The sequence below is a fragment of the Myotis yumanensis genome, unplaced genomic scaffold (assembly GCF_028538775.1).
Source record: "Myotis yumanensis isolate MYYU_CA2020_CCGP unplaced genomic scaffold, mMyoYum1.0.hap1 SCAF_13, whole genome shotgun sequence".
NCBI classification, from domain to species: Eukaryota; Metazoa; Chordata; class Mammalia; order Chiroptera; family Vespertilionidae; genus Myotis; species Myotis yumanensis.
The window spans coordinates 6,795,644-6,819,804 of record NW_027223764.1 but is presented as its reverse complement, the minus strand read 5'-3'; the positions used below and the strand labels follow the sequence as shown (position 1 = coordinate 6,819,804).

Sequence of the window (24,161 nt, the reverse complement as noted above, 5' to 3'; positions counted from 1 at the left end):
TTATATGCTTTCAATCATTTTACACATATTACATGAAACAGCTCTAATTTGTACAGAAAATGCATTGATATTGAAGTAACCCAAAAACAAAGCCTAAATCTGACAAAATGCCACACTCACTTTTAAAACCAATGGCCATCCACGTAATAATAGCCCAAGTGTAGGGCCAGTGTAGCTTGGAGGGTACCTATTTTCCCATATGCTGCCATAATTTGAAAACATTATTTTCCTACCATTTCCCATTTTCTTTGACTCTAAAATAATATAACCTACCCAATCTCTAAGTTATCTTAGACAGTTGTTTTCAACAATCTTCTTCAAAAAAAGTTCAGTAAAGGAAGGGGAAAAATGCAAATGGATTTCTATTTACCCCCATAATTTAGGACTTAATGCAATATGTAAAGTACACTATGTAAAATCCCAAAATAAAATATTGAAGAACAGCATATCAAAATTATGGACTCCTTATTAAAATATTAATGCCATAAGATAAAAATAAATTTTTCTATAGTCTATAAAGAAAACTGACCAAGCAAATCCACAGCAAATACCCATTACTGAAAGAAAATAAAAAAAATACACACTTCCCTCTGAAAGGTTTAAATGCATGTTTCAATGAATCGTTAGATTATATATAGAGAGGTGGGAGAGCACAGTCTAAGGCAGCGGTTCTCAACCTGTGGATCGCGACCCCTTTGGGGGTCCAACGACCCTTTCACAGGGGTCGCCTAAGACCATCGGAAAACACATATATAATTACATATTGTTTTTGTGATTTATCATTATGCTTTAATGATGTTCAATTTGTAACAATGAAAATACATCCTGCATATCAGATATTTACATTATGATTCATAACAGTAGCAAAATTACAGTTATGAAGTAGCTACAAAAATAATTTTATGGTTGGGGGTCACCACAACATGAGGAACTGTATTAAAGGGTTGCGGCATTAGGAAAGTTGAGAACCACTGGTCTAAGGGGTTAACTGTCAATGCTGTAGTTTATATTTATAGTGGGACAAAATTAAGCACTGTTTAAATAAAATATGACACAACAGAATATATAACATAACAGCAGCCACCATTTATGAGTTCCCTTTTTGGGGCCTGGCTTTGTACCTTATACTTTATCATTTATCATCACTCAATCCTACCAAGTAGGAATTATTTTCTTTGTTTCAAAGGTAAGGATGCTGAGGTTTACAGAGGTCATAGAGCTGCTAAGCCAGGATTCCCACTGAGGTCTGTATACATTAGTGCCTCCAGGAAAAACTTCTATGTTACACGGCAAACATTCTACCATGCACTTCTATGATAACTGCTTAAAATCACAATAAATTCATCTTATTCTTTGTTTAAGGTTCCTTAATTGGCTATTCCATCTTTCTCTTCTGCAAAATCCACAATCTTAAATGTGTATAGTTCCAACTTGCACTAAGAAATGGGAAAAGTACCATTACACAACTGAGAACTCAGATTTTGCAAATCTAATCTTTATGATAGTGATTATTTCTATGACTATAAATGATTAATAGATGTTTTCTGACGTATTTATAGTGCCCAACAAGGGTCCCTGAATCCCAATAAACATTCACAAATAAAACTACTACTACACAGCAATTTGATGAGGACAGTTAACACCTACTATGAAAACCATTAATACCTGAGCCAGTATTTCTTACAGAATAGCCCATGGGCTGCTATTGGCCCACTAAGTAGAAATAAACTAGGGTAAGGAATCAGAATCTTTCACCCTTCTAAGATAAAAAGTTCAAGTCCAAAGATGTCTGCAACATTGTCTGACTCCATAATTAATTAGAAAAATAAGATAAACATTTTTTCAAGTTAAATAAAAGGAATTTAGAATATTCAAGTATTTTTAAAAGGGGTATTTGATACTTTCAAGTACAATATTTCTCAAACAGCACAATTTACCCCATGGTAAGCTTACCTTGAAGATGGCATTATATTTGAAGCCCTGAATTTTGTTGTAAACGGATTAGTTGACTCATAATCAAAATAGTCCTGACGATTTTCACTAAACGCATTAGGTGATTTCAAGTCACTGGGGCTATCGGCTGCCCCATTGTTGAGTTTATCAGACCTTCTGCTATCTTTCTTTCCCGTCACTCTTTCAAACAGGCTAACTTTCTCCCTTTTCTCTCTTTTATTTTCTTTTCTTACTTCAATTGATTTTGAAAATAAAGTCATGCTGCTATCCCAGGATTCACTGCTTTCTTCAAATGGATTTTTCTTCCTTGGCAGTGTTGCAAATTTTTGGGGTAATGAAGCCGTCACATTTGTAAATGGGTCATTTTGTCTTCCGAAAGACGGTGCACCTTCATCCACACTGCGGTCAGGTTGGTTCATTTTAGAAGTATCAAAGCTTAATGTTCTTCTGTGTGGAGATTTGAGACTTCCTGCAAATAATTTTGTAGTCAGTACATAATCAGTCACACATTACATCACACTATGACACATTCTGTGTGCATACTGCTGCTTTTAGAATGAGCGCAATTAGCTATTTAAAGATTTAACCTTTAAAATAACCAAAGAAAACAAGCCTAAAATGCTATGGTATAGCAATCTGGAGTATGTAGGCTAATAATAATTAGTATATTGCTAGACAATCAGGAATTTATTCACCTCAGAAAGAAAAAAAACAGACTATAATGTCAAAGCTAGAGGTTGTGCTTGGCAGGATAGTGCCATAAATTCTCAAAGACTTTTTTTCATCATTAGTATTAAATTTACTTGCTTACTTCTGAACATGGGTTTTTTTTTCTAGAAACGTTCTGATTAAATGGAATATTCATTTATGCTTCAGGTTTCCCAGACAGGAGAAGCAACAGAAAAAAATCAAGCCAAGCCCTGGCCGGTGGCTCAGTTTGTTAGAGGGTTGTCCCTACACACCAAGGTTTCGGGCTTGATCCCCCATCAGGGCACATACAAGATTCAACCAATAAATGCATAAACAAGCGGAACAACAAATCAATGTTTCTCTGTTTCTCTCTCCCCGCCCCTTCCTCTTTCTCTGAAATCATTCAACCAGTAAAAAAAAATTATTTAAAAAAAAAGAGGCCAGGCCATGAAAAGTGACTGGGACTCGCTTTTTTTTTAACATCATCTAATACTGAATGCAGACAGGCTCTGCCCTTAATAAACTTACCAATTTTGAGGATAGTAGATATTCAATAAATATTTGATCACTAAATTTAGAAAATACTACCAAGAAACTGTAATTTTTATTTTTTAATTTTAGAAGTTAAACTTTAAAAAACTAAGAAGGGTATTTCCGGCCACTGAGGATTCACTCAGGAAGAATGTGTCACCTACCACTTTCTGGCACTGCTCCAAAGGACTCTATCTGGCGTCCGAGAAGATGCGTTTGGCCAATGGTGCCAGGCTTCAGTTTCTCAGAAGACACATGGGCCCTGGTTAAGTCAGACATGGAGTGCGCTGAGGAGAGGCGCTGAGGACCCAGGAGGAAAGGCTTTTTTGGTTTAGATTTCATCTGTACTTCACCACTTGAAAATTCAGAATTGGCATCCGCCATGTGAGAACTTGGAATGATTGCAGAAGACGTATCGGAAAATGTCCCATCGTTTTTTCTACCTTTCATCTTATCTTTTAATTTTGCAAAAGGAGATCTTGTTTTATCCTTCATTGATAAGTCAAACATACTTGCTGTCATATTGTTCCTCATGAATTGAATATTGACCTTTATCTCACCCCTGTTTTTGGCTCTTTTTCCTTGTTTGGATTCTAATCTAAACCACCTTAAAGAGAAGGAAAAACCGGGTTGTAACATGTAATGAAGAGAGGACATCAAGCGTGGCTACATACAAATATCTTCTCAGTTGTAAAGCACACGAAGGTAATCTATGCAACGGAGGAGATTCCGTCCCACAAAGTACTACTGGTTTTACTCATTGTTCAATTTTTAAAAACTTACCACTATCTCTGGACGTGATGTATACTGAAGAAGTAGGTTTCCGGTAAGTTTGAGAAGGATTTCAGATAAACTTTTCTTTCATGATTTGAAAATCATTCACATAAAAAAATTCTTACCTATGAGAGCTGTTATGTTTTCATTTGGGGTAAGTGTTGCTAAGGGCCTAAGAACATTTTTTAAAATTAAAAGACCCTCAAGTACAGACTTTGAAAGAATTCATTGATACAAACCATTTTGAGGCACTATAAAAAGGATAAATGGCCACATTTTTAATAAAGTAATAAACAGTTCCATCCCCAAATTTCTTCCATAAAAACTATTAAAATAATTTTGTTAATACTGGAGCCCACTACATGTGGTTTATTAATCATGAAAATTGCATATGATGTAATTTAGATGAATATAAAACGGGTCAAAGCCTTTTCCTGAGTAAAAAATGCAAAATGAATAAAATGCAGGAAGTGACAAATAGTAATAAATCTTACAGTTTCTGAAGAAAATAGAAAGCTTAAATGCTTCCTGTTAGAATCTTTGTTTCATTTACTATTGCTACTGTGACAATACTGAATAAAAATTATTTTAATTGGAGCCAAATCTTAGTGTGACATTGCCCACTGTTAAAATGTATAAGAAACAAAGTTTATTTTGCTTTTGTTCAATAGTAGTTTTACCCATGAGAAGGTCTCCAGTTGTCAGTGTCACAGTGATCATTCTATAGGGCAAACAGCCAAAAAACTGCAAAATCCAGTCTAGAAGAGTTTCTCCAATGTTTTCACATTACTTAACAATGGAGCACAATATCCATTCCTGCAGACGGGTTATTATTGAAACACAGCTCTAATCAAGTGTAACAAATTTTCTTAGCTACAAAGGCGCTCTGGTCTAATTTTACATTAGTGCTTTCTCTCGTTGTTACTAACAGGATATGCCAGAAGAAGGTATATTTACTGTACAGCACGTGGAAGACTGGTCTTTCCAGGCAGGAGAGAAAACTGGCACAGAACCTACATCCCAGCTACACTTTAGCAAGTAACATGCAAGAGAAATATTTTCTTAATTAACTTGAAGCAATTCAGCCAGTTAAGATCTAGCTGCACCAAAACAAGCAACTTTTAAAATAAAAGAATATCTCATAATAGAAAGCATCAAACGGATACCCTAAACTGAGAAAAATCCTTTATCTGAGGCAAATGGCAAAATCTGAAGATGTAGAGGCTAGAACTGACAGCAATAAACTCTGTGGAATACAGAACCTTGAACACAAACTTGGGCACTCAAAAATTCTGGAAATGAGAAAAGGTTAGATACCCAGTTACTAACTTAGAATTTGGAAAATAGAATCATTTTCAATAGGGGAGAAACACTTCTGATGAATGACACTGCAGAAATACTCAGTAGCATCTCAGACTTTACAGAAAATAGGTGAGCACACTTTGTTAGAAATATACCAAAAACAAAACAAAAATAAACCAAGCATATAGGATTTCTACATGTATAACAAGTCAAAGCAAACAGAGAAAAAAGTAAAACAATAACCCAATAAATGAAAGGGGGTAAAGGTAATCAAAACTCATAGAATTTTACAAATAAGACAAATAAATCTTCTACTTTAATATCCTTATTTCAGAGATGAGGAAAATGAGGCACAGAGAATGTAAGTAACTTCCAATGTCGAGTTAAAGTCAATAAAGAAAATATCCAAGGCTGATGAATAACATCTGCATGAAAACAGAAGTTCTTCCATATTTGATGAACCATATATGTTAATAAGATTAAATGCACAGCTGGACATATGTTACGGGCACTCTATTTAATCGGGAGATTGACAGCCAAAGAAGGCGAGGCATCCTACACCAGAGTGTAAGCTTCATGAAGGCAGCTCAGCTCACCTTGCACTACATAAATGTCAACTGAATTATTTCTAGAATGGTATTTTAAAACAACCAAGCTGTAATACACTGTGTGTGCATGTGTGTGGGTTCTGCATTGTTTTGCTTTTTTGTAGGGAACACTAAAGACTTACATGAGCTTTAAAGAATAAAGCAAGTCAGTGCTTGAATACAATCTGTAAATACAGCATTCCCCAGCCTCCTCCTACCCCCTCCACAAAATACTGCTAAGAACTTTAAATATACTAATTTAAAATCGAGGCATGACAAATAACTTTAGGTGCTTTGTTTTGAAAGGGAAGTCTTAATGAGACCTTCAAAAATCGCCCCAGAGATAAAACTTGTTTTCCCAGGCTTCAAACAGATAAAATGAAGACACAGCATTTGGGGCTTAGTGGATTAATGGCTGATTTTTTTCACCTCTTGAGTGCTGGATTTAAACTGTATATGGCCTCTGTTCAATTTTTAGTGGGCACAGGTCCATGTTCAAAAACCACCACACATGTGGGAACTATTCCCAAGCAATTGGTGCTGTGTGGTCAGAAATGGGACAAGATTGGCAGTGAGGGTGCCAGAGGCCAGGACGCAGGTGCACTGCGGAGACACACACAAAACTCCTCAAATCGGCATGTGTTTGAGTCATACCTAACTCTGGGGACTCTGACTGTTATTACTTTTCACGAGCATTAAAAAAAAAAAAAAAAAAAATCAACATCACCCACTCCTGTACTTCTGTTGTAAAAAAAAAAAAAAATCAATAGATATTACATAACAGCATGAACAATTTTACCATTCTATTATTAAACATTGTATTATTTCCTTAAATCTTGTGCCAGAACCAACCCAGACACCCATGAAAGGGGGAGGTACAGTTCTTTTTCCATGCTCCGCTCAAAGTTCCCCCAACCCTCCTTAAAAAAAAAAAAAAGGCATTTAACTTCAAGGTATAAAAATAAGTAAAATAATAGTTTTAGCTAGCACACTTTTTTGCCTATCATGACACAACTGGAAGACAAGCTGTAAATACTTGTCTTCAGTGTCAAGAGTAAAAAGTGTCACACCCAGCAGTTTCATGGGTCTTCTAACTCAGCTGGTAACCTTCATCATTCATACCAGTTTTCTAAAAAGCACTTGGGAATACGCTGACAAGGTTCAGCAATGTGCAGAATATTAAATATCTTTCTTGCAATACACCAGTGACTCAAGTCTGTCTCTTACTGTGCCACATGCACAGCTGTGCTGCAAAAGGAAACTATTAAATATATTAAAAATCTAGAAATATTACCAATAAAGATACCTCATCTAATATGTAGTCCCTATTTATCCACAAAGAAAGAAAATGTTAAGGATTTAATAACATGAAAATCACTTCGAATGCAATAACATCGCAAGCCTTGTTGATAACATTTTAAAGCATTTCCCCCAAAAAAGTTCTAACCAATTTTATATAGTAGCCAATAGAGAATTTCTATAGGGAGACTTCAATATGACTGTTTACAGCGAAATGTTTTATAATTGTGATGTTGCCAAAAATAAGGAGTAAAACGAGGAGAAACTTGAAATCTTGTTTCATCCTCAGAATCTCTGGGTTCACAGTTGGGCCTACTTTCACTTGGCAAACTTACATTTGAGGAAGGCCTGTAATACATCATTCATCGCAGTAGAAGTACTGTCAATGCAGTATGAAATCTGAAGTTACAATATACTTACAAGTTTACACTCAAAACACTTTGAATATTATATAGTGTCATCCAAAATTGGTAATTTGAAACAAACTATTTGATAATTATCCATTTTCGATTTAAATTTGATAAATCCCTCAGAGGAAACCAAATGTCACTTTGTAGGTATCAAACAGTTTTATTGAAATCATTGATATATACTCAACCTTATACTTTTAAATATCCTTTCTCTCACAATGTTTTCATATCCTTAACTAATCTAAATATTTACCTTTGTTTGTCTTACATGCCTAGTATTTCTTATCTCTCCACCCTTTTACCCTGTGCATTAAATCTTAGGTCAAGATCTGATGGGAAACTTTTTTAAATAAAAATAAAAATTTCAATCAAGAAAAGCTTGCAGGAAGAAACGCATAGGCAAAAGCAAGAGTTGGTTGCTTTAAAATAAGAAATTAACGTAAGTGTCAAGAAAGTTAACATTATGAAAAAGTTTCTAAAAGCGTAAATTTCAGTTATCACTGAAATAAACAGCAAGGCTATTTTATTAAATTTCAATTCCTCTCATAAATTCAACCTATACTGATCTCTCATTAATTCCATCAATTATAATGTTCTCTCAGAACAGAAAAGTTATGTTTGAGGAAGGGGTAAATATTACCTATCTCTGAAAACATACTATTTTTCAATGTAAGACATAACATCCCAGTGTTAACTTATATTATGGCTTTTTAAATTAGAATATATTTAGCCTAAGCTCGAAAGTCATATATCAAAAGCCACATTTTCATGGAAGGTGTCATTACATCATTTCATCACAAGAATTTAATCATTGTCTCCAATATGACATTTAATATGATCTAAACACACTGGTTTTGCATAACTAATTCTGAAGTAATACAGCAGCTCCTGTATTTTGGAAATTCAAAGGAAAATGTTAGTGTGTTCAAGTTGAGGATGTTTTTTTCTCTTTGAACGGCTTTAGGCGCCACTAAGATGTTCTTACTATAAAAAAAAAAATGGTTGCACTCAAATAAAGGCCACTGTGATTATAATGTTGAAAGGGCATACTGAGTTCTAAATTTGATCATTGATCTTTTAGCAGCTTCAGAGTTCGACACAGATATGACATTATATTGGCAGGTTTAGTTCTCTGCTATTCCATCTCCTGGAAATGTGTAATGCTGACAGACAACCATTTACCCACGTGTTGTTTTAGCTGGTCAACACTGGGATACAGTCTTCTTACACTGACAATCCAATGCAACATACTCAATCATCTAAGATGAACACTTCGCACAAATGAGAGTAAAGGGACCCCCTGAAGGCGCCATTTAAAAACTGTTTCTTCACAGGGGCTATTTTTACTTCCAAGTCATGCCGCTACGGTGCTTGAAACTGGGTCATATACTGTAGTCCTAAAACCAATGCCCCAGATACACCAATAATTTCCAAGAACAGAAAATCCGTAAGGAAGACATAGCGAAGCTCCCCCAAATTCCAAATAAATGGCACAACTTACTCTGTTTTCCTTCTTTGTTTGTCCTCAAAGATGTCATTGAGGTTGATGGCCACCTGCCCTAAAAACTTATCCAGCCCCACCAGGGACCTGTGCATCAGTGTGAGGACCAGAATGTACTTGTCGGGGCTCCCCTGCACCAGCACGCCGGGGAGCTCGAAGGAGGCCTCTTCCTTCCAGACGGGCTGCAGGCTTTTCTCGGCTACGGAGGTGGAGTACTTCTCCTTGCCCAGCTGAATGATCGTGTACGTGTCATTGGTGCCACTTTTGCCTTTCGGCCGCAGGTCTCGGGCCTGCAGCACCGTGACCTGCACGTGGGTCGGGAACCACTTCTGGGCTTGCTCGGACAGCATCCTGCCGCCCGTCCCCGGCACCCAGGTCCCCAGCGCGGGCGGCGCCCCTCCCGGAGGAGAGCGGGTCCCCATCACCGCATCCTCAGGGCACCGAACGGGCCCGGGCCAGCGCCCGGCGGCCCAGCTTCCCGGGGGCTGATGTCAGCGGGCCTCCCTCCCCGGGGCAGCCCGGGGGCGGGGGTGGGGGCGGGGGCGCGGCCGCTCTCGGGGTCCCCTGTCCTCACAGACACAGGGGCCCACCATCACCTGGCCTCGCCGACCGGCCCCGCGCTCGCGGCCGCACCTTCACGACCCGCCGGCCCCAGGGACGAGCCCTCGGCGGCGGCGGCGGGCGGCGCCCGGGCCTGCGGGCAGGTGAGGCCTGGCCGCCGGGGCGCGGGCGGAGGGCTGCGGAGGTGGGAGGGCGCCCCCGCCCCGCACACGAGAGCTCGCCCGCCCCGATCCGCAGCCCCCGGCCCCCGCCCGCCTCCTCGGCTCAGGCTGCCCGCGCTCCCTCCGCGCCTCCCGCCCGCCCCCGGCTGGCCCGCGGGCCCGCCGGGCTCCTCCTCCGACCCCGGTAATACGAACCGCCCGCGGCCCGCGCGGCCCGCGCGGCCTCGCTCCCTCTCGCCAGCCGCTCCCTCCGCCTCCCCGCGCTCGGCTCCTCCTCCCGGGCGGGGGCGGGGCGGGGCGGGCCGCCGGAGGGTGGAGCGGGGCCTGGGGCAGGGATGCGGCCGCCCGGCGCCGGCGGGCCGCGGGCGGCGGGGCGGCAGGCACCGGGCTCCGGGCTCGGCCTGGCCGGGCCGGCGGCTCCTGGCACCAGACGGACCGCGGCGGTGGTGGCGGCGGCACTTCCGGGTTGCCCTTCTCCACGCTGCGCTCGGGAACGCGACGGGGCGGGGCCGCGGGGTCGGGGGTCAGCGCCTCCCTGGTTGCCTTGGCGACCGAGGGCGCGCGAAGCCAGCTCCCTGCCCGGGCTGGATGCTCCCTGGTGGGGTTCCCCCGCTGCCGGGCACCGCGCTGGGCTCTGGGGACGTGGGGGCCGACCCCGGCCGGCGGGGGCCGCTCGTGAGAGCCCGGCCACATCTAGGGAGACCCCGCGTCCATCTCTGGAAGCTGTCTTTGCTGTATCCTGGAGACCTTGTGCCTGGCACAGAGCCGGCCTCCATAAGCAGGGATGGAATGAATCAGTCCCCTTCGTTGACTGAAAACACAGTTTTCTCAACCCTTTATCCCCTCTTCTTCTTTTGAGAAACAGAAAAGACTGTTAATTGCCTGGAATGACCCCCCCACCCCGCCCCCCAAACACACACACACATAAGGAAAGGGAGAGAGGGAAGCAGAAGGATCCCAAAACTAACACAGGGATTAATAAAGATAACGGGCGGCTTTGGGCTGGAGTCCTCAGGCCTGTTTCCGGCCACCACCTGTCTGTGTCATCTGTCTTGGTCCAGTCACTGTTCCTCCCCGAGCCTCCTTTTCTTTATGGGTAAGAAAACTCCTGTCTAAGACTCCATTGCGACTCTGTGGACTCAACGTCAACAGGACCCCTTGGGACACTGGAAGTCTGGTAGACTATGCGGTTTCTGAACTCACGCCCAGAGACCATTCTGGTCACATACCATCAACTGAGAAAAGCCAACAGCCTCCTTCACCAAAGCACAGACAACTGCCTTAGCTGCTCCTGAGGGCAAGGCCTGGTGCGCGCCTCCCCCCCCCCCCCCCCCCCCCCCACCACCACCACCACCACCACCTGCTGCTGGAATGAAAATGGGGATATGTTAACACGGTGCTTTTCCCACACCAGCCTGATCTATGGGTAATGGCTGATGAGTCAGGAGCCTTGCTTGATGTCTTAGCTCTGCCAGAAAGTCAGGATATAGCTCGTGGTGGCCGCTAGGCTTCCTGAGGCAAGGAATTTAGATTTAGACAAAACAGCGAGTGCAGAATTGGGAGGAATATTCCCTGAGATAATGTATGTTTCCTAGCATAGTATGGTACATAATTCTAAATCTTCCTTTGCCCCCTATTTCTCAATTATGAGAGACTTTTTTATACTACCTTTATTGTTTTTTAAAAATACATTTTATTGATTTTTTACAGAGAGGAAGGGAGAGGGATAGAGAGTTAGAAACATCAATCAGCTGTCTCCTGCACACCCACTACTGGGGATGTGCCAGCAACCAAGGTACATGCCCTTGATTGGAATCCAACTTGAGACCCTTCAGTCCGCAGGTCGATGCTCTACCCACTGAGCCAAACCAGTTAGGGCTACCTTTATTGTTTTTATTTCCATTCATGTCTTATTTTCCCAAGGAAATTCTAAGTCCTTTGGGTTGCCTTGTGTACCCAGGATCATCACTTCACAGAGCTAGCAAGCAGTAGGCACTCAGTTTGTGGAAGGACAATGCTTTTTCTTTCTTTGACTAATTTTGCGAGTAAAACAATGTGATAGATGTACATACAACTTTCCAATTTAAAATGGCCATAAAAATATCAGGTATTGTGCTCATTATCTTCAGGCACCATTTAAAAGTTTTTCATTTAAGGAAGACATTTATGTTCTCCATGGGGTTTTTTTAGTATCATCATATCTATAGATTACTAGCTGCAGTACTTAAAGCTCTAAAAGCCAAGGTTCTTTTCATTAAATATTTTTTGAATGAAGGTATGTGAGGGTCCAGTGTACTATGTGTGACAGAAAAGCAACCAGATAGTTTAAAAACCTTGGGGGCATAAGAGGGGGTCATATTTACATTATTTAAATCTTAAAGTCAAGTCCTAGTCCTTGACTTTAAAGGAAAACAACACAGACCTCAAAGACCACCCAGATTCCAGCATATTCTTTCAGGGACCCACTGGTGTTTATAAATTTCCTTTCGCTATTGGAATTTTTAGTGCTGTTTACACACAGTGGCTGGTGTGAGTCCTGCATGAAGTAGGCACTTCAAAAAGGAACAATTGATTAATTTTTACTACCAAGATCTTCCGGAAACCAAACTTGAATAACCCTGAGCTAGACACCATCAAGAATGGAAAGACCTGGTTTTAGGCCATTCTAATAAAAGTTTACCATAAAAATGTACAAAGAGAGGCAGAATTTTCCATCATCAAGAGACAGTATCTGAAAAGGCCATGTATGGCAAACAGAACAAAATCATCATATCGTGAGTATAGCATCTGGATCCCAGAGTGGGCAGTTGTCAATTTTAATGAAAAATCTTCTTTAGGAATTTTTAATTTTTAGGGCGTGCATTGGAATAGTCAAGTGGTGGAATTTCAACCAGGATCCCCAGAGAGAAATCTTTTGATACGTGAAACCTACAAAAACACAATGAGCATCATGAAAACAAATTTAGTTAAGTGGGGAATTTTTATCAATTGCATTTTACAAGTCTTCATGTCTCTATGAAAGGTTGTAATTAAATAAACAATCGGCAATTAGTTGTAATAGAGGATGTGTGCTTCTAAAGAGCTCACATTGTTTGGTAAGCTTGATTAATGATTATAAACCTGTTTACAAGTATCGTTTCACTCATCTCTGAAATGTAGCCATCTCTGGGGTGGAAGTTGGCAGCGCTGGTTCACAGCAACACCATAACATGCTGCAACACAATTTAGGGAATCCTCTAAAGGCAAGAGCTGACCAACTGGAATTATGTCTCTTCCTGTAACACCTACATTTCTTCTCAGTTTTCCTAAAACTTGGCCAGAGCTAAAATTGTTTAGTGTTACTCTCTGGCAAGATTAGAAATTATGAATTAATGTTTGCAAGCCAGAAAAAGAAAATAGTATATTTTGGCCCTAGGGAAGCAAATCAACAACAGCAAAAAAGCTAAATACAATTCAGGATTGTATTGTAAAAGGGAAGTGATTTCCTATAAGAAAGTGGGTTGGTTTTTTTTTTTTAATTATTTGTATTAAGAGAGTAAAAACAGGTCAGTTGAGTCCAATATATCCTTGGCTCAGAGTGAAAATCATGGCAGCTACATAAGATCTGGAATCAAACATTTGGTGACTAATCAGTGTTTTCTAACTCCCATGTCCCACTCTAATTTTAAGCATGTTATCACTATTTTAAACATCTACACTAATAAAAAAGAAACATGCAAATTGGTGTCACTCCGCTATGCTCGCCAGCCAATCAGGATGAGTATGCAAATTAACCCAACAAAGATGGCGGTTAATTTGCATATGCAGGCACGGAGCGAAGACTGAAGATGACTGAAGACTGAAGAGGCTTAGCTTCTCCACTGAGGCCGGAGTGAAGGCCTGGGTCCCGGGTGCCAGAGCAAAACTGGTGCCGGCAGCCAGGGGAAGGAAGGCCTATTGCACGAATCCCTTCGTGCAACGGGCCTCTAGTTATTAAATAATAGCTAACATTTGCTGATTGCTCACCTCATGCTAATTTCTTTAATATCATAATTTCATGTAATTTGAAAGAGATGAAGCTGCAGCCAACACAAACATTACCATCGTATTTTTCCTGCCCCCTCACAAAGAATGAAGGAAGGCTGTGAGGCGGACTCTCCTCCTTCCAGATTGCTCCCATCCAGATGAGGTAGGAAACCTCCAAGCCAAATCCTTCTATCCGTTGAACAAATCTTGTACTTCAGTTGGCTTTAAGCATGATCATCGCATCCTTGACACAATCCCAGGGCCTTACACTGCTTGAGTGAAAGCACAGAGACATGCAAATGACAATCGATCTAGTTTGCAACTCATGGTATACTCACAGCAGCAACAACCTGAACGGTGGGGCTCAACATCCGTAAACTACACACCAAAGGAATGACATGTATTTCAATGTATACATTGCAAAGAAATGCCACCTTTGACATCACTGGATTCTCCATAGGCTGTCACTTGTGGAAAACGTTCAGCTTCCATTCAGGATACCAAGGCTCCCACACCACCTCTAGCTACCAAGGACACTTATGAGACATTTGCTGTAGAGTATAGCACAATAGATGAAAAAGCATTGTGTAAGTTTTACACATGTGAAATTTTATCATGGTTTTTAAGCTTGTATCTATTAAATGTGTACCTCTTAGCATTCACACTTTTCCCTCTAGTCTCAATGGTTGCTTGAAACGGTGAGCTATGCGGAATTAAAAGCAAGAAAATTCTAGTTTACCACCATTCAAACTTTGTCAAATGCAACTAAACTTGATAAGATAATGAACACGTAAAGGATAAATAGGAACTTGATAGCTAAGTAGATAAACACGTGATGGGTCGAAACTGACTGACTATGCAGAACAGACAATATACTGTATGAAGCAAGAGATGATTTTTCGGGGCGGGGGAGGCAGGAGGAGGTTGAATAGGGTAAAGGAGGTCAAATATTTGGTGATGAAAAGAAACTTGACTTTGGGTGGGGAGCACACAAGGGGATATACAGATATCTTGTTTCCTAGGAGGCACCTTAAAAGTGAGCAAGATCCTACAGCTCCCAGTGCCATGCGCCATGCTGGTTTGGAGCAGCAACAGAGGCAGCCGACTAGCAGGTCAGGGACTCTAGGCAGAGACGGTCTGAGGCAACTCCCTGAGCCTCCTGTCATCAGAGAGGCACCAGAAAAACCTCTGAGAATTTCACCTCCCCCCGAAAGGTGTGCAAATGACTAGGAAACCGCTGGATAGACCGAAGCAATCTGCTATGTCAGGACTGCGAAGATTTGTTTTGCATACATGCATCAAGGACCAGGGACCAACCAGGCCGTGGTTCAAATTTCAGGGTCAAGCTTCCTTTAGCAACAAAATGCATTCAATGTTATGCCCAGATTTCAAGATCCCCACAGACCAACAGGGAGCCAGCCAAGTCTGATGCAAAAGCAGAGAGTCCTTCATTATTATTACAGACCCGGGTCTGGCTCCCAGGCCCTTCTAACCCGACGGCAAGAAGGGAAGAGAGACCACCATGAGAAAAAACAGGTTTTTAATAGGGGGTGGAGTGAGGGGACTGTGGGCCCTGCCAATTGACCAGGCGCAAGCCGGGTCTTGTTACATAGGATGCGGTAATTTTTATGACTCGCACATCCCTTGACTGTCATTGGTTAGTTTAAAGAAATCCTGGGCGTGGCCAGGAGAGGCTTGGACTTCCAGGAAGAAGGTAGCACATGGCTGCTGCCCCAACATGGAGGATACGGGGTAAGATGGAGGGCATAGCCCTCACCCTTTCATTCTACTTCTCAGCTGAAATGAAATAAAGGGTTCAAAATTCACTAACTGTAAGCTCTGTTGTGTGACAGAAGCACATATTCCTCCAAGTATTTCTTTCTACATCCTATTCATGTCTGTGGATGTTTTTCTTTCAGTGGTTAGACTAATAATGACTGCAAATTATAATTGCTAATATTCTCTAGAGGAGAAGGCTTTTAAATCACCTTCCAGCATTAATACCTATTTAAAAAAACAACAACAACACTAAGTTGCATTTGGAATTTCCTGGATTCTTCTGTTTGTCATGCAAATATTCAGCTCTGCTCTTTTTATGATAATATGAAATAAAGTAGTTTCTCATAGTAACATTGTAAATCATTTGCTTTCTATTACATGCAGCTGGTCTTGTTACTGTAATGATTTTCTGTGAGTGCATATTGCAGAACACATAAGATGCAATGCGATAGTCCTTTATTCAGAATTTATATGCAATTCTTGTTTGCCCAGAAATAATGAGACAATTTGGAGATACACTTATTTATTGTAATGCATTTCTTTTTAATAGGTATCTACATTTGGGGGGGAATCTAAATTTCTAAAAATGATATGCCATCTCTTTTGGTTATATGGACTCGAGTTTTCATTGCACTGAAAATTCAGAATCAAAATCAGAAACAGCTGAGGTAGTTACTCGGGTGCCTTCCTCCAGCCTTATTCAAAAGACTGTAGGATGAACGGTAAGAATTAAGTAAACCACAAATTATTTTGGAGTGTCTGGTTTATATTACAGATAAATTTTTCACTGCTGGTTGTTTTTTCAAAAATATTGCCTGTATTTTTTGATATTCATTCCTATGATCTAATGTAAACGATGTCCTACCAGTTTAATGTATTATTTATTCATAATTACTTTTTTTATTACACTCATATGCTATAAATATTTCTCACTCTGCTCTTTTGGATCTCCTCCAGAGAGCAATAGTCTCCAAAACATGTCTGGAAAATGTTATTGCGAGAACTATCCCCTCTTCGCCTTGGCACAGAACTGATTTCGCACCTTGGATGGACCCTAACCAGATCAGCAATGAAGCATCTATTGGTAAGACACCAGCTTAAAGATTATTTATTAAGAAGCAACAACAAAATGTCAAGACGGAGTGTCACTCTGGTGTCAAATTTTTCTCCCTTACCGGTCTGGACAAGAATTTTAAAATTCTTGATGTTAAATTTGCATGAGTTTGTAGTTTGATGACATCAAGTAGGTTCGTTTTTTGGTTTCGAAGTATAAATGTTTGTAAACCTTTTTTTATACATATTTCAAAATGGTAAATTTATCCAATATTTACTATTTCATTTTTATTTGCAAAGGGAGCATTACCAACATAATGCATTGCATATAATAGGAAAAAAGGAGATTACTAGCCTATGGGCCACATTTTTTTTTAAATATAGTATTATTGATTTTAGAGAGAGGGAGAGAAACGTCAATAAGGAGAGAGAATCGTTGTTTGGCTGCCTCCTGCTCACCCCCCAACTGGGGAGCGAGCCTGCAACCTGGGCATGTGCCCTCACCTGGAATTGAACCCTGATCTCCTGGTTCATGGGTCTATATTTGATTTCAGAGAAGAAGGGAGGAGAAAGAGATAGAAACATCAGTGATGAGAGAGAATCATTGATTGGCTGTCTCCTGCATGCCCCATACTGGTGATCGAGCTGGCAACCTGGGCATATGCCCTGACCAGGAATCGAACCGTACCTTCTGGCTCATAGGTTAATGCTCACCACTGAGCCACACCAATGGGCAGGCCACATATTTTAGAAGTATGTTTAATTCTCACTACCATGTTCTGCTCTATTCTCATTTTTCTCAGTGGTCCCTGTGGCTCCCTATGAAGGAGCATAAAGTTTTTAAAAGGAGGCAGAACAGGGCAACTCTGCACCAGGAAAGCTTTTGGAGGCAGGCACTGATGGAGAGGGTTATCCTCTATGAGTAGGACATCAGTGGAGGCAGGCATGATGCTGACTATGCCAAGAGAAAGCCATGAGCACCCCCCACACTGGGGACACCATATCGGTGGACACAGGGACATGTGAAACCTGCCAAAGCAACAAAGTGGAAAAGAACCTCTCCACACCCCTGACTAGTAACAACCATGTTACGTCTTAAAGGAAGTGGGGACAGTTCCTACCACACGGCCCCTCCCACCCCTGCCTCACCTCCACGTAAAGAGAAGGCCAACCTACCTCCCAATCCCAAGTCCCTTGGGCCCTATGTCTGGGCTGAAGTAAGGTGGGTGGGGCTCTGAAGATGTGAACTGAACTGTAAGCCAGTCCAGGGAGGTTTGTGTTTTAACTCCAGGGTGACCAGAATGTTAGGAAACAAGCTGAAGCTATTCTAACAGGATATGGCAACTATTAGTGTCTTCAAAAACCACCAGAAGAACCTTTTGGTTCTTAGACCTACTGTGTGCGATAAGGGAGACCACCACCTTGACAGTCTCAGTTGGGAAAGGGTGTTAGGGCCTGGGCTGCTGACGTTGAGGGGGTGATGCAAGGCAAGAGTGGGAGTCTTTTGGGTGGCACTTTGAGCAGTTTGTGACGTTACAGCTTTACGTAAGTGCAAAAGCAAGGCGAGGGTCTTGGTGTGAATCTTGCTGAGCAAGTTGCTGGTCTTGATCAGTAAGCTCCTTAGTCTTATCTTCCAGAACAATTGTTTTCTAGATCAAACAGCCAAGTTCTTTTGCATGATCTCAGTGTTGTCTAACACAAGGACAGGAAATTGTTTTTGGTCTCAGTACTGTTTATCTTGGGGACATTACAAGGGCGCTGTTCTCAAATTAGAAAGGCAGATTGTCCCACAATGGTGTTACAAGCACTGTATGTCCACAATTGGACAAAACTAAAACCATTTATGTTTACATCCCACTTCATTGAGATTTTGAAATAAATTAAAGTACACTATATTATTATCCTCATTTGAAACTGGAAGCCCAAAGAGGTGGAAAACTTGTCCAAGATCACAAATCTAATCATCGGAGGAGTCAAGATTCAGACCTAGCTCTGTGTAAGGACCACCTGGCTAAGATATTGGCCACCTCACTGGTTAGCTGGAGTGGTGCTGTCCGACTTTGGAATCTTGCTATTTCCCACTGTACCACACTATTTCCAGGGAAGGTAGAGCTTAGCCATTTTTCTTAGCTGAGTTTCAGTCTATTTTTTCCTTTAGTGATTAAAACAAGACCATGTCCATGGCATGACACATGTTGGTATTTAATTACATGCTTCTTGCACAGCTCTTTATTTATGTCTTTTCACGTTGATAACATTGAAATAAGCCAAATCTGCTTCTTGCATTTCTTTTGTATCTTCCAGCACTTAGCAGGACCCCAATACTACATTGAACTGAGTTTAAATCTTTGCCATTCCTCGGATAATATCTCCACTACAGAGTTTTAGCTACTATTTAAGACACAACTGTGTCTTACAAAGACACAACTCTGCCAATTACTCATTGTGACAATGAGCAAACAGTTCCCCAAATTTTCCAGCAAGCGTATCACCCCTGCATACAGATTTTTCACTGGAAAGCTTTTCTCTGATGTTCAAAATCTTAAAAATATATAGATAATTGCATCTCAATTGTATCAGAAATAAAGATAAAGCTACAAAACGACAGAAACATTTGTAAAGCAAAGACCAACTGGCATTTCAGCTGCAAAACATAGGGTGGATTTTGTTCTCCTATATCAACCAGGGGTGGTTGCTCCAGGCCCCTGCCCTGTGGGACTAAGACAACAACACGGGCGGGGGTCGGAGGGGGAGGGAAGTGGTTCCCCCTATATACTAAAGTCAAACAAACAAGAACTAAACCAAATCCCATCTCTTTTATCACAGAGAGTGGAGTGGGGTGGGAAAGGATGGGCAGGGCAGGGGACGGGGCAGCACTTGTTTTTCTTAGAACATTCTTCGAAAAGATAGCCTTGCAATACTTATTACCTGCCCCTGCTCACCTCCACAGATTTCACGCTGACCTTCTATTCTTCAAGGTTGCCACAAATATTTATTTTGTAACTTGATTTTTCACCTGGATCCAAATGTTGGCAATACGGGACCTTATGTAACGTTATTTCTTGAAGGCCCCACCTTCCTGTAGGGACAGCCAGCGCTACAACCATTTTGACAAAGAGTACCCGCTTTCCATAGATGTTGAATCTTTGGAACATGGAGGAAACAAACTGGAAGTGGCCAGTGGTCACGGAGCGCTTTTGCTTTTAGGGGTTTATTTGGAAGCTTAGAGAAACAGATCCTACTGTCAGCATTTGTTGGTGACCATGGACTGCTTTGAGGAGGCAGGGAGATAGTTCAAGGTGGTATTGAGGAATGGATGGGTGCATCCATTTAAAAACTTCAGCACAAATGGGGGTGGGGTGCATTTGAGACCCCGTTTTTTTCCCAGTGGAAATCAATTAGCAGAATGAAAGGGAGAACTAGGTGATTATTTTAGATATAAACGCTTTCATTTGCAATCACCTAGGTAATGTATGCATTCCCTTTGCCTGGGTTGCTGAAATTGAAGCACTTCTTTGAATTACTTAGCAAACAGCTTTAGTTATCCATTTTACTAAGTGAATGGACTCAATGTCAGATATCCTGGGAATTCGGAAAGTGTCTAGTCGTACATGAGGATGATTTTCAACCTTGACATAGTAGCAGGGACAGGGATGGCTCTTTTTCTGAAAGGTGAAGCAAGGATACACCCCTCCTCCCCCTGCTGCTGAGAGGAAATGACTTCAGCCTTCCCTCTGGCTCCCTCTTATTTCTTCTCTCTTCTTTGGTCTTTACTCACCTACACTGACCCTCTACATCTGCTACAAACTCATTTTACTGTTTGGAGTTCAGAATGCTTTGAGTTGTCTAGACAAAACATTTCATTGTGTGATAAGGAAATTTCCACTTTTATGCAAGGACATGTTCAAGTGGCTGCCTACAGGTGTTCTTATCGTTTCTTCCTTGTCTATATACCTCCTTTGGAACTTCTCTTTCCAAATTTTATCCTTAAAAATATAAACCAGCCCTACCTGGTTTGGCTCAGTGAATAGAGCTTTGGCCTGCAGACTGAAGGGTCCCGGGTTCTATTCCAGTCAAGGGCACATGCCTGGTTTGCAGGCTTGATCCCCAGTAAGGGGCTTGCAGGAGGTAGCTGATCAATGATTCTCATCATTGATGTTTCTCTCCCTCTCCCTTCCGCTCTGAAATCTATAAAAATATAATTAAAAATTTACATATACATATATATATAAACCAAAGTTACTTGTTCTAGTTGAGCTTTGAGTAAAGGCTTTTCATTGCAGCACCCTGCAGGTCACCTGAATGTCACAACCCCTTTTCAGGTGAGATGCCTGGAGTCATCTGAATACAGAAGCTCTGCAGAAAAATCTTTCTCTATTTTTTTCAGAAGCATTTGATGACTCAGAAGGAAGGAATACCTACCTGGATTCTGAAGAATGTCACCTACTCCTCAGCTTTTATCTCTGTTTGGTTTTCGAGGAGTTGGCCTCCAGCAAGATAACAATTCTTGCCCTGTCTTATGACTCAAGCTTCTGGTACCGGGTCCTTGTATTCGGCCTTCTCAGTGCCCGCTCTTTCCTTCCGTCTTCTTGTTTTGACCTTGGTTTACCAGCCCCATGAACTGGGGCAGCACAAACCTATAGGGGAGACCAGCTGTACCCCTCAGGCCCTGGGCTGCCTGCTCCTGACACCACCTCCGCCAGCCCAGGCCCAGCTAACAGAGAACACACACTTTCACCTGGTTAGCTTCTTCCCTCAGGGACCCAGAGTTCAGTTCAAGTAGGTTAAAGCATTACATTTGTCAATTTGTAAAGGATCAAGTTGTGAAAAGAAGGGCAATCCTGTTCTTGGAGACTTTATTAGCCAGTAAATGCAATATGATACATTTATAGGAGCGAAGACCCAGATTTTCTGAGCTTCACAGAGCCAGAAAGATGTGTTTATTTCATAGAGTTTATGGAATGGCTGTAGCATAGGTACGTTTTTACAAGGCAGTCCAGTGACTTGAGTTATTCATAAAGTAAAAATGGGCAACAAGTACCTACAGGTCTAAGTATAATTTATATACATATTTACCTAATTAAATGCAAACAACCAAAGCCATCTGCTTTTAATTTTTGGTTTAATTTTTCAGCTTTTTCATTGCTTTTTCTTTATGTGAAAAGAAGGTGAATTAACTTTCTAAAAAAATTAAAATGTTGCTCACAAGCTGGTAACACGGTAGATTGCACCTATGGTGGCAAACACTCGTATCAATAAAAGTGACATGAGGTCACATTCAAGAGTCCTTCACCGGAACAAAATAAATCAGAATTATATGGCAAACCCTTTACAGCTTGTTATCATTTTGCTAAGAAAACAGAGCTACTGCCGAAACCGGTTTGGCTCGGTGGATAGAGCGTCGGCCTGCGGACTGAAAGGTCCCAGGTTCGATTCCGGTCAAGGGCATGTACCTTGGTTGTGGGCACATCCCCAGTGGAGGGTGTGCAGGAGGCAGCTGATCGATGTTTCTCTCTCATCGATGTTTCTAACTCTCTATCTCTCTCCCTTCCTCTCTGTTAAAAATTAATAAAATATATTAAAAAAAGAAAAAAAGAAAACAGAGCTACTGAACCTTTAATATGCAGAAGCTGAACATAGGCAAGAAAGGGTTTTCAGGTGAAGCCAAATTCTGGAGCTGTACTTTGATACAGGTCTTCTATTAATCTTGTTATTGTTGTTATTGCATTCTTGTTCTCCCTCCATTCCATTCGTGCTATTTTATGGCCTTTTAAAAAGAGATCTTCTGAGGGGGGAAAGTATACATTTTAAGACTGGTGTGAAGGGTAGTACCAACTATGTAGGAAAGGCAGAGTATAAACAGCAGGGATAGAAAATTGTTGGATGGGTAAGCAGATAGATGGATGGATGTGGATAGATAGATAGATAGATAGATAGCTATTACAACTTTCCTTTTAATTTTGAATCTCTCCTTTACATTTATCATGTGCCAGAAAATTAGGTGAGTCAGCAAAATGTTTTCAAGGAAGGACAGAAATTTCGGGAGTTGGTTTTAAAAATATTTAGTTGTGTGTTTTTTTTTGACCGGCCGTGGTGGCTCAGGAGTTGAGCTTCCAATTATTGAAAGTTTTTGTTCTATTTAGAATGGCAAAGAAGAATGTGGTGCCACTTTCTTTGTTTCTATTCTTGTGCATTTTCCATGCACATGAGCCAAACAAGTCAAGTGACATAAAACAAAGCATGACAAGCTCTCTGACCACCTTCCCACTCCGACGTGGCCCTCAGAGGGGTGGGAGGTGAAGCGCTGGTTGTGCGTTCTTCAGTTTCCTGTCTGTGTGTTCCACACATATCTGTACACATCTACATATATCTGTTGTTTACATACATAAGATCTCTATATATTCTTCTTCTTTTTTTTTTCACCCAATATATCATGGAGCTCATTTTAGGCAAGTACACATGAGTCCATTTCTTTTTAATGGCTACACAGAATTTTATAGCATGAATCTATGATAACTCAGGTCTCTGTTATAGTACATTTTTTATTTCCATTGTTTTCCTATTATAAAATTCTACAATGAATATCTTTTTGTATTACTTTTTAAAAAGGGGGGAGTATTTTTTTAGGATAGTTTCCCAGAAATGGAATTGCTGGCTCAAATAGTAATCCTTTTAAGATTTTTATAGGTTTTGCTAAATTGTCTTCCAAAAGCTTATCTTCTCACTGCATTATGAGTGCCCATTTTCTCACATTCTGGAAAGCCCTTGGGATTACAAATCATTTTTTTGTTTCATCTTTCTAATTGTGTAAGTGAACGTTTATATTTTATTATTGAGTTATCATGTATTTACTTAATTATAAGGCTAATTGAACATTTATCTCTTTGTGAATTGCCTATGCATATTTTGGCCATTTTTTAATTTTTTTACTTTTGATTTGTTCAAGTTTTTTATTAGCTTTGGATATTAATCCTCCGTCTGTTAAATGTATTGCAAATGTTTTCTCCCAGTCTGTTCCTTTTTTAAAAGCCTTATTTATTTCTTAATCCTGTTTGAGCATATAAAATTATTGGTAACACTTAAACATTTCAAGAAATTTGGTAGCTAACATATTTCTTCAGTACCACATTAATTATTAAGTAAATTTTAAATGTAAACTTGAATCTTATTATATTCTGAACGTTTGCTTAAAGTGCCTTTGAATTTTTTTCTCTTTAACTGTTCTTCTTTCTATTAAAACACTGTCCACATTATTACTGTCACCTTTTGTCTATTCTTGACATGTTAAAAGATACATGAAATATGAAAAGGTTATTTTAGCACCTGTGCACACAGACCCTAAGGTGACCCCCACTGAACTCTGCTTTCTGATATTCATATCCTTGTCTAAGGTAAAGATATCCAGTATGCACGTCTCTTGCCTGAGAATCTGATAGTACAACGCTGAAGAAGTCAAACTACTCGTGACTGTTTGGAAAAGAGAACCAATGTCCAGATGAGAAATAGGATGATTAGGAAGGCATTGCGCACTTGTAGAAACAGAATTATAGATAAT

The 24,161-nt window shown here is 40.8% G+C and overlaps 1 protein-coding gene across 1 annotated transcript in view; it reads right to left on the bottom strand.

The window, feature by feature from the left end:
* Positions 1 to 10,017, bottom strand: part of RAB11FIP2 (RAB11 family interacting protein 2) — a 37,766-nt gene extending 27,749 nt beyond the window's left edge. The window contains exons 1-3 of the mRNA XM_070432180.1: positions 9,048 to 10,017; positions 3,339 to 3,781; positions 1,954 to 2,422 (exon numbers count right to left, since the gene is read on the bottom strand). Of these exons, the coding sequence (XP_070288281.1) occupies positions 1,954 to 2,422; positions 3,339 to 3,781; positions 9,048 to 9,469 (1,334 nt within the window). The 5' untranslated portion in view covers positions 9,470 to 10,017. The remainder of the gene's footprint in view (positions 1 to 1,953; positions 2,423 to 3,338; positions 3,782 to 9,047) is intronic.
* Between the last annotated feature and the right edge of the window lie 14,144 nt (positions 10,018 to 24,161).